General features: G+C 45.3%; 1 protein-coding gene across 1 annotated transcript in view; it reads left to right on the top strand.

The window, feature by feature from the left end:
• Positions 1-11,589, top strand: part of LOC106817340 (palmitoyltransferase ZDHHC17-like) — a 35,535-nt gene that overhangs the window by 22,530 nt on the left and 1,416 nt on the right. The window contains exon 15 of the mRNA XM_014821999.1: positions 5,922-6,059. Within this exon, the coding sequence (XP_014677485.1) occupies positions 5,922-6,059 (138 nt within the window). The remainder of the gene's footprint in view (positions 1-5,921; positions 6,060-11,589) is intronic.

Here is an 11,589-nt window from a genome sequence, read left to right as displayed (position 1 = left end):
AACAACAATGTAACCCTATTCAATATGTGATTTGATTAACTGATCATTATTTCTTACCCTCTTCATTAATTCAAGTGGAAACAAATTCATATATGTTGGTGACATTATAGCCTGCAAAACTATACACTACTCAGTATATTACAGTATTTACACCAGTCTTAAATAATATTAATGACCTGGGGTCATCGCACCAAAACGAGGCTAAGCTAGTCAATTTTGTAAACAATGGCTGCTCAGGCAGGCACGCACAGAGGGGGTACACGCACGTACACGCGGGTACACGTTTATGATGTATGATGGATGATATATGATGATTTTGTTGGCCGTATGATGTGTGGAAGTGACAAAGTACCACATCAGTGCCGTGTTTATTAATGCCTGTGTGCATGGGCCCCTGTGTGCCCTGGGATTATGATGATATAATCCAGTTATAACGTGGTTTCGGTAATGCGTGTTGGTATACGCATACGCCACGTACATTACAGCCATAAAAATACGCAAGAGTGATAGTAATTGCAGCGATATCAGAATGTTCACTGTCAAATGTGTTGGGTTTCTGACTTATATTTTGGTCAAACTTTATCGTTACTTGTTTTCTACGCTTCATATGTGTTTTTTATTGTATTTTGATTGTTGTTATGGTTGTGTATTGATTGTGGGTTGTGTAATCGGACAGAAAGACGTTTCTCTCGTTAGGTTGAAGTGTAGATCAGTGAGGACACTGATTCGATGACTACCCTAGTCATCGTTTTTGGGGAAAAGGGAGATAATGTAACATGTCTTTTGCACGTGTCACATGGATTAGTGCGTGGAGCTAGCCTGGTAGTTGTTTTAGTCATAATCCAGCTAGACAGCGTCGCTCAACCAGATGCGCTTCTACATTGATGTATTAGGGAGATTGGCAGACGTGGTTAGGTTAGGCAGTTTCTAGGGTGATTGTGAAATGAGGGGAACGGTTGGAACTGGAGAGAACGGGTACATGTGCGTGGAGCATGTGGTTTGTAGGAGTTTGGGGAGAATATATAGAGAGAGAGGTAAGGGTTTTGAGAAAGTGTGGTTCTGGGTGCGAAAGTGAGCACACGCGCGTAGGCGCGTGTGCGCGGTCTTTGTCTCTTTGTGTGATGTGTCTAAGATATTAAAGATTGTACAGTTTACCACACAAGTTTTGGATCTACTTCATCATTACTACGTGAACATTCATTCTTGTCTACATTATACGCGCATTACTGTTTACACTACTTCACATTTATTAGAGAACTGAAAGATCAATTTGGTATGGACAGATTTTGCTGAAATAGTAATCCATGGATATGGAGAGAATATTGGAAACTGTCCTGAAATAATACGTTTTTGAAACACTCTGTACATGTACATTGGTCTACATTACATCAGTTGGATGAAATAATTTTGTATGAAAAGTATGCATATACACCACGCACGTACATGCAGGTACACGCACGTACACGCAGATACACGCACGTACACGCAGATACACGCGGGTACACGCACGTACACGCACGTGCACGCACGTGCACGCGGGTACACGCACGTACACGCACGTACACGCACGTACCTGCGTGTACCCGCCTGCCCGCGCGTACGTGCGTGTATCTCCGTGTACCCGCGTGTACGTGCGCGTATCTGCGTGTACGTGCAGCCAACAAAAATACGCAAAACTGATCCTCTGCGCTGCTTCTTCTGATGCCGATGCAATAATTGATTGTAGGACGTAATTGTCAAAATGTGCTGTGGCATTTTAATTTCTTCGATAATGTCCAATGGTTTTGCCAAAAGTTCACCAGCACTGATAATTTGCTAACACATTAGTGTTTGTGTTAATATTGTTCTCACAAATTTGAAGGTCGTCGACTCTGCTGAATTTGCACGTTGAATTCTCGCTGAAGTATTGAAGTCACTGAAGTGATGGAGGTAGTTTTCTTCCTCCTCTTGCCAAAATGTTGTACCGACTGCCATCTGAATGTCCTGCCGAAATATTGTCCAACTGTGCAGCGGAAGATTCGTCCGATGCGCTCTGCTCTCATCATGTCCCTGCATCTGCAACAATTATCGAAACCACCGGACAGTAGCTCTCTCCTAACCGATATCACTATGACCATGCCTTTAATATATGTGTGCGCACACATGTATCAAAATCGCAATCCTATGTAATACTCACAATTCAAAATCTATATCAAGCCAGCCCACTTTACTAAAACAACCATCCTTCCTAATCATAATATTTTAATTCTTAACCCCTTTACTCCCCATTCTCGTAACATTTTAATCCCGTTCACTCCTACCCACAAATATTCTCTTACATTCTACTTCACATTGTATTTCAATAGCCTGTTTCCCGATACTAGAACCAGCAATATGTAATCACAATATGATTTTTACTCAATAATACTAATAAATAGCACTTCTGTATATACACTATTTACACCTGGTACCATCTCTCTCACCCACTCAACCATAACACCTGCATGCACTTCAACTCACTTGTCAAACTCTGTACTTGCTATCCTTCCCAACTACACTCACACTGCACTCACACTGCACTCACACCGTAACTTGTGTCGCCATTCTAACCGTGTGTCCTATACCATTACCTGTCCGTGATGTGTTGTACTAAACCTGCTCTTCACTCTCCCGAGGTGCTGTCACACTCCACAAAGGAAATGTAAGTCGATGACTCCCCGAAGTCCTTGGATTCCCATCCGAAGGCGGATTATGCGACTCCGACGCTTCTATACCTGTTCCTTGAACGATATCTGATCTCACGATTGGCGATGACCGGCAAACTACTTTCCTAAAACGACAGTAAACAACTGCAACAAATGCAACTATCCCTATTAATATGATCAATGCATAAACTGTTGAATGATGTACAACTGATTGCGAACTTCCAATCCCTTTAAAATCTAATTGCCCGAATGATTTAATGGGTACATTATTTTTGACAGCTTCAGTAAGTTCCCCGAAAGCGACATCTAAATCCGTATCCTTATACAATTTCTCTGGGACAATCGAAGATGATATTAATTTCGTATACATTTCCTTTTTAATGTCCGTGTCTACAAACAATTCTTTCCAAATAACCAACGCATCAGCTGTTGAGTCCTCCCACTGATTAACGTAATTTTTCAAAATAATTCTACTCTCTTGCACATAATACACGGGAATTGAAAACGCCTTTGTATCTGCATTACATCCAGGACTTAACGAAATTACCCCTTGTACCTCAACATTAAAAATTTTAACCGATACCTTTTCCATGATAGCATCTTGGCATGAAACCGTGACTCTCAATGAATATGGCGTTACTACATACCAACTTCCTTGCTCCAGATGAAATACTGCTGGCTGCGGTCATGCAGTAAACAGGATGCGCGTTTGACAGAAACTTGCAATGTCATTAGAATCATTCTTAAATAAAGCGATTGCACAAGAATTTACAATATTTGTTGATCGAATGACTGTATTTAGATGACAAATATCACGTTTCTCCTGAATACATGTGCGTACACTGCGAGCATCAGGTTTGACATAATGTGAGTGATCTAATGAAATGCCCAGGAACTGTTGTGAAAAATCAAAATATGCATACATTGTAGTGTAATTTGGGAAATACCCAGGAGGCCGATATATTTCATACATTGTAAATGTCTGCTCCCTATGCCGCAATGGTAACACTGCCACAACTTGGATACCATCCGCAATTGGCAGTGCGACTGTCTTAATTATTGAATAGTAGTACAGTAGGTCCCCCCTCCCGATGCGTGGCAACATGAGTGATGCTGGAAGATTCCCTTTGATTTCCTCAAGTAACATCTGTAGCTGGCTTGATATTCAAGAAAACGATCACAAATTTCTAAACAAAGTTTCACGACAAAGGTTTTCCAAAAAAAAAACGGTTAGATCATGAAGAAAATACCGCGTTCATAAAACAACCATAAACCTACATACATGCACGCACGCACGCACGCACGCACGCACGCACACACACACACACACACACACACACACACACACACACACACACACACACACACACACACAGACACACACACACACACACACACACACATACACACACACATACATACATACATACAATGTCAGCTTGTGAAACAACTATATCGGTCTTCATTATTATAAATATTGTTCCGCTCCGCAAGTAGCATTATATATGCCATGTTCCTAACTAAATATACTCTGCCGTAGGCCTACTGAGCGTCACACTTTTCCCAAAATAACATCATCTGTGCTTGCCATTACCGCGTCGCCAGCCCTCTATAGCATCCAACTATACACCTGTGCGTAACTATATTATATCATACGGTTATCTACTGTGCCTTCTTATCTTACACTTACAGTACAGTACAGTATCTTAGGGTGCTTACACATCTAGCGTATCTTTATTCCGTGCTCCCTGACACGTTATGTGGAGGATTCCCAGCGTATATATGCTGTGACAAAAATCCCCGTAGTCCTTCTCTCGGACCGTGTATACGCGACTTTATACCGTATGCACCCTATAACGCTCTATTGTGGCACAAACCGTCCGCACAGGCAATATCGTCAGTATACTCAGCAGTCAGGCGACAGTAAACAGCGTGAGCACAGCGAAATGTATACTAGGAAAATTGCAACACTTACCACGGCATTATATATCTTCCTCTTCTTTCTTCCAGCTTCTTCTCTCGGCTTCCGTTGCTGTCTGCTCCGGCGTCTGGGCATTGCCTTCTTTCCTTCTGACTCTCCCTCTCTCTCTTCTTCTTTCTCTCTTGCTCTCTCGTCCGCTCTCCTTTTATCTCGCTCCAATCTTCTTCCTTCTCCAGTTTTCTTCCGTGGCTCCGTGGCTCGTGAATCGTTTGTAGTATAAGGTCCTTCGCGATCTCCACGATCTCCAGCCAATCCTCGTCGCCATCGTCGTCGGCGCTAGCGCAGTCTGCATGGCTCCCATCTCATCATCAGAACCCGCTCTTTCCGTCCCTCTCTTGCTCTCTCGCTCTCCGTCATTCTTTCTCTGTTTCGTTGCTGGCCCGTAGATCGATATGAATTAAGTAACTTGCGTTGTGTCCACAAAGGGATACCCAGATTTTGGACTGTCACGAGCACCAAAATGTAAACAGGAATGAAGATATAAAGTCAAACTTGTTGTAGTAACCGGAATAAACATTATTATCTTGTACACTGTAGCCACATCGCACAAAGATCCAAAGAACGCGCACACGCGCATACGCGCGTGTGCTCAGCTCGCTGCCCAGAACCCAAATCCCCCCTCTTACATCTCTCTCTCTATATTCCTCCAAAACTCCCTACATCCTGAGCGCACATGTCACCCGTTCTCTCAGACCACGTCCTACCCCTATTTCACACTGACTCTCGAAACTGCCTAATCTAAAACCCGCTTATCCAACTCCCTGTAACATCAATGTAGCCGCGCGACACTGCGTCTACGTAGACTAACTGGTCAACAAACAACCCTAGTCTATAGCCTCGCTGACTACTTCATGTAACACGTGCAAAAGACATGTTACAGTATTTCCTTATCCACGAGGGGAGCCCGTCTAGTAATCCTATGTAACTGAAGTTCCTTTCGAGCCTTTTCTTTCTTTGGTCAGACAGTTTTGGTGAAAATGTGAAAATGAAACCAAAATTGGTTTTGGCAAGGTGGTGTGACTGAATGAACCTGCTTACCGCAATTAATCCGATAGGGGGTTTAAAATCGTGGCTACACTGCTGTATGCAATAATGCGATCATATGTTAAGCATATCAAAATCCAATGCGTTCATAGAGTTGAGCAAATTTTACTGTAATTACAAACGTTGCTAATTAGATATGTGCTGAATTAAACGTGACACTTAAGCATGTTCGAATCATTAGCTTAACATCATGTTCACTTATTTCCCCACAGCCATGGACCATGCCGCAACCTTATCAACTTCTTCAATATTCGTTGCTTCGGCCTACTGGTACCGAGGAGGTATGATTGGCACAGGATGTACGACATCGATTCCACACCCATGGATACCCCAGCACAAGTCGTTCACAAGTACGTGTAACAGAGACACGTCTACCTAGTCGGATTGAGATTTATATAAATAAGGTTTAGTCTATAAGGTGTGAACAGAAAATTGTCAAATTATGAAGTATGGTCGAAATTTACTGGCATCTAACCATGGCATTCAACCCTACATGTGTTTAATGTGCGCTAGTATATATACAGGCTACAGCTAGGTCAGTGTGATTCTGTTAAAAGTGAAATAGAAAGCAATTTCCAACCACCAATAATCACAATAGTAGCACACCTTGTTTAACAGACAAGGTACCTTTTTAAGCTAGTAAGCTTAAAAACTTTAAGGATACACTCAGGGTTACAGACAGGTACCACTGTAAGGGGCATTACAACATAACTGCTAATAACATACAATATCCCGGTAAGCATATGCGGGGATTTTGAACTGTTTGGGAGGCCACATACATAATCTACACATACATAGCTGCCCAGAGGCGCCATCTATCAAATTAAAATTTTGACCAAATGTCACCTACAACCCTGAATGTATCCTTAAGTGAAACATTAATTAAACTCATTCATTATAGTATGTTTGCTAATTCTACATCTACATCTATATGGTTACGTCAATCTGTCACTCTTGACAATTACTCAACGGTTTCCGGTACCAGTGAGCTTTTAATTGACATGCCTTGCATTGTTCATAATGCGAGGTAGCATATAGCAATTCATAAGTACTACATAGACAGTGGCTGGCATTGTAATATTTATTCACTAACTAGCAAAGTACCCATCCAATGGATGGGTGTTGGGTTGATGTAATAGATGGCCAGAACCAGAAAATCCATACAAAGCTAGGATTCTAGATCCCAAGTTGGAGATCCAATCACTCCACCCTCCCCATAATGTTTATGAGTGTAAGTGTTGTCACTATCAATGCCAATTTGCATAAAGTTCATGTAAGGTAAACCAAGCTCATAAAGCTACTAGCTCTATAATGAGTGATGTTATTTTTTATATGACATGATTAGAGACATTTTATAAGCTGTATTTCACACACGTTGAAGAGGCAGTAATTATCATTTTTGTGCTCTCTGGTCCTTTCACTAAGGGCTGAAACGCCTACTACCCTTGACGGACTTGCGGCCCCGGATTTTGCGCGCAGCGCACAGCTCGCGGCAAAGCCGCGCCCCAACAGCGAATACGCCGCCCCCTTTTTGTCCATTTTGACAGATATCTTGAGAACCAGGGTTCGTCTGAAAACGCACTCGCGACAACTGGGCGGCATCGCAACGACATTTCGCGTATACTCCAACACCTTCCCTTTATGGATCGGCTTGAAGGCCCATCTCCAAACAACTCGGCTCCCTAAACTTGTTTTTTCTTGGAGTTCTGGCTCCTCGGCACGTGCCCCAGTGCCGCGCCGCCCTTACATGTTGCTAGTGACCGTACGTGGCTCCTACAAGAAACATTTTCCAGAAACTGCTGTTCAATCAGCGATTGACAGCGCCTCGCTACTTGGATACCTGGTCGTCCTACGCTGATGACGCGGCACTACTGTATTTATTCGACGAGTATTTAGAGTTGATCGTCTCCATACTCTCACAGAAGCCTTCTTCTACGAATCTCCGGCCTCCTCCTCTCCTCCTCCAGTGTCGTACGGCCGCTCCCACGTGAGGCCCCCTACTCTTTCTCCTCACTGCGGCCCTGCGCTCGCAGCGCCCTCTGATGCTATTCCTTCAAACTGCCTCACGCGACTCTTCTCTCTGCGCCGTGCCAGTGCGTCCTTGGAACTGACTGTACCTCCCGTGCGACGGTTTTACCCCACCTATTGACCCCGCGTCCCGAATTTCCTATCGCCCTCACCCTTCCCCTCGTCCCTCTCTCCTCCTCTTCATTGCCCCGCTACTCCAACACCTTTCTCCCCCCCTCCTCCTCCCTCTCGCCTGCCTTCCCTCCTGTGCCCGGGCGACGGCACGTCGTTCGCGGCTTCTATTTCACCCTGCGCTGCGTGGCCGGGCCCCCCCCCTACTCCCTCCTCTCTCCTTCTCCTCCTCTCCTGCGCCCTCCTATCCTCCTGATCCCCACTCCTCTCCATGACTCTCTTCTCGCTATTGGTTAGCCGCGAATCCTATTTACTAGCTCTTTAGCCTCGGCCGCCTTTCTCCTCCGGCGAGCCTTGGCGTTCCTGGCCTTCCTCGCCAGTTTCTCTTTACACACCGTAGCTGAGTAGATACTCGCCAAGCAGGCTAACGGCAACCAACATGCCTCCATAACTCTTCTCTCTCGGCCCACTGATCTGTCCTGTTTTCGTTTCGAAGCTCCATTGCACGTTGCTCCCCTCGCCTCCCTGCAGCACGTCCCATGCCAGCAACAATGCCCCCACCCGTCAATGCGCGCCGCCATAGTCCCCCGAAGCCGGTGCCGTATTCTTGACGAACAAACTGCGGGATGTTCGCTCTTCATTCCGCTTAACTGGCTTACTCGGATTTACATTCTGCTCCTGCCCTCTTCCCTGCCCGTGCCTCCTCCTTTCGCCGGCTCTTGCCTTCCGCCTCCTCCTTTCCCTACGCTTCCAACACGTATTGTCCTCTCTTCGCCTCCTCCTCCTCCTCCCTCTCCTCCTCCTCGCTCCTCCTCTCCTGCCCCCCAACTTTCTACGAGCGGGTTCTCACGTTGTGCACGACGCCTTTCTTTTATTCGATCTCCATCCCTTCCTCCTTCCTTCGCCTCCCTGTCTCCTGGCTCCTCCTCCTGGCCTCCCGAGTCTCCTCCACGACCTTTCTTCATTCGCAATCGTCGATCGCAGTTATCCCCACATGCAGTTCACAGGTGCTTGTGAGAATATGTGCTTGTTATGACTGAGGCATCACCCACTATGTCGTTGTGATAAATTGAGATAATTATCTCGTTTTAATGAGACGTGAAAAATATTTCTGACACTTCGGGCAGCTTCTCCGCGCGCTCCGCTGACTCACTCTCGCCAATTTTTACACAGATAATGATGATTTAAGCGGATACTCTCACGTTTGTTTGCGGGCCTGTGGTATTCTATCTTGCGATTTTGTTAGCAAGGTCGCGATAGTGAAGTGTGCAGATTCTGCCGCTTACGGGGGGCATTTCGTAATGCACTAAATAAAATAGTAAATATTGCCTACACCTGATGTCTCGTCGGGTCTCTTTCTCCTCACTCCTGTCTCTCTCTCGCTTGTTTGCATTTAGATCGCAGTCAAGCCGTGTCAGCAATATTACTATATTATTAGGCATTTCGCGATCTGGGCCAAACTATGCACATCTGTCAGTCCCTTTTCTTTTGAATGTCCTCTCACAGAACTCATCTCATGATTACACCGTGCAACAACGCTGGAGAGTAGTCCTTAAAAATCTTATCTGTGTACAATTGGCATATATACGGAGCCGGAAGGGCACATTGTGAGAAATTATTTTTATCTCATTAAAACGAGGATAATTGATCTCATTAAAAACGACATATTATCTCATTACCAACGGGACATACATTTCTCAAAACACCTGTTGCACTGCAATGTGTGGAGAAGCGTTGATGGGACCCAGATCGTGAGGTCGCGGTAGCTAACTTAGGCATTGCCAGGCTCGCTGGCTATGGGTCAGATCGCTTTAGCTTTCGCAGATTAGGTGCTAGGACAGTGGCTACGGCCAGATCAATAGGCCTCGTTGAGTAAAGTACAAGTTGAGACCGGCTCTAGCTAGAGGAAGGCAGAACAAGAAGCAAGGGAAGGGGGGGGGGGGATGGACGATCGAATAAGAAGGTTAGTGAGACGAAAAGTTGGTGTGAGACGAGGGGATGAGGAGTGGAGTGCCGAGGAGGAGCGCAGGACGGAGGAGGCGACTACTGTCCACAATACTATGCTACGCGCCCCCTACTGTCACAAATGATATATCCTTTATGGTCCTGTTTATGATACTGTAAATACTCTTTAGATAAGCCACTGCCTGTGGCACGATTATGTAAATGGCTATGGTTTAGTTGAATTGCCTCCATAACAATTAATTAGGGCTTTTAGTAGGTACGTGCTGCTAATGTAGTGCGATATCGTATATATATCATTTTGATTTGTCTGTTTTTTAAAATTTTTTTTTAATTTTTTTCCCAGCAGTTCATAAAAATGGTGTTTTCATGGACTCAGGAGCGAGCTTGAATGTGAGTAGTAAATAGTTTGGGTATATATTCAAGTTCTTTTTCACAATTCTTCTTAGAATTACACGGATGCGTTATTGGTGGTCAATGAATAAGTATTTGGGAAGGCACGTTAGTTCCAGGCTACGGTTAATTCGTGGCGCGGAAGTGAACGGTCCTCAGAGGAACGAGCACCGAGTGACCCGAGAGTGGGAGACTAATGTTTGTTCAGTAGGCTGATTGTGAGGGGGAGGATTGGATGGTTCAGAGAGGACGCGAACTGTTGGGAGGAGCGGCGTGCGTACGCATGCGCTAGTATGAAGAAGATCATTGGTCAGGAGGAGTAGGAGGCAGCCTGGGAGGAGGAGCGAGGAGGACAGGAATGCAGGCGCGGAGAGAGGTGCTCGTAGCTCTTAATAGATTGAGGGTATGCTGCAGGCTAGAAGCGGTCTGCTTTGTTGGACATAGTCCGAGTTGCAGAGCAGATAGAGCACAGCAGACGTAGCCGAGCAAGTCCCGCGGTAGGGCGCCGTTAAGTCTGCGAGCGCCGAGAAGCGCCGGGTGAGTTAGCCGCTAGATTTTCAGGCGCATGGGAGTGAGAGACGCCTGTGTTGTTTAGTAGGGGGAGGGAGGTAGGAGGAGAGGGGAGGAGCTGAGGGCGTGGAAGTGGTGACTGAGATGACTCGCTCGAGTGTGAGGAAGTAGGCTGATTGTAGTGAGTGACGCAGTATAAGGATATGGGTCTGAGCGTATGGAAGAGTAGAGGTTTGTTGTGTAAGATATTGAGAATAGGACTTTAATTAAAGAAAGAGTGCATGTGTGCCGATGTGCAGCCTAGTTGCAGTTCCGTTGTTAGAGATATTGCGTGATGTCCTTGGGAGGCTCGAATTAATGAAAATGCTGTCCTTGGGTAACGGTTGGAAGTTTTACTCGATCTAGTGGTTATTGGTACTAGGTGTTGTGCAGGGCATGGGGAGGCTTAGAGGAGGAGATAAGAGACGGCTCGATTGGTGAGTAGGGGGGAGGCAGCGCGAGGCACGTTCGAGCGTCTCTAGTTCCCTTAAGTTTTTGGAGCATGGTTCCATAGCAGCCGCGAGCCTCGAAGAACGGCTGTTGGACAGTACTGAGACGGATTGAAGATGTGTAGATGAGGACATGGAGTAGTGTGGTATGTCAGATCATGTTTGAAGGCGATTACATATAAACTAGGCCAGTCTTAGAACCCCACCATAATTTGGAGAGAAAAATGGCGGGAAAAAAAACATTAAATAATTTTTTCGATTTGGAAACCTTCTGAAAATATTACCCAATCACAGCAGTTTCCTTCATATACACACTAATTCAGACTATTACATAAGTTCCACAGCCAATTCCGCTCCGCTCGCTCTTCAAAGAAGGCAACTTCTGGCA

The sequence above is a fragment of the Priapulus caudatus genome, unplaced genomic scaffold, assembly GCF_000485595.1.
Source record: "Priapulus caudatus unplaced genomic scaffold, Priapulus_caudatus-5.0.1 Scaffold1687, whole genome shotgun sequence".
Classification (NCBI taxonomy): Eukaryota; Metazoa; Priapulida; class Priapulimorpha; order Priapulimorphida; family Priapulidae; genus Priapulus; species Priapulus caudatus.
Note: the sequence above shows the minus strand (reverse complement) of the source record. Positions and strands in the feature narration are given on the sequence as shown.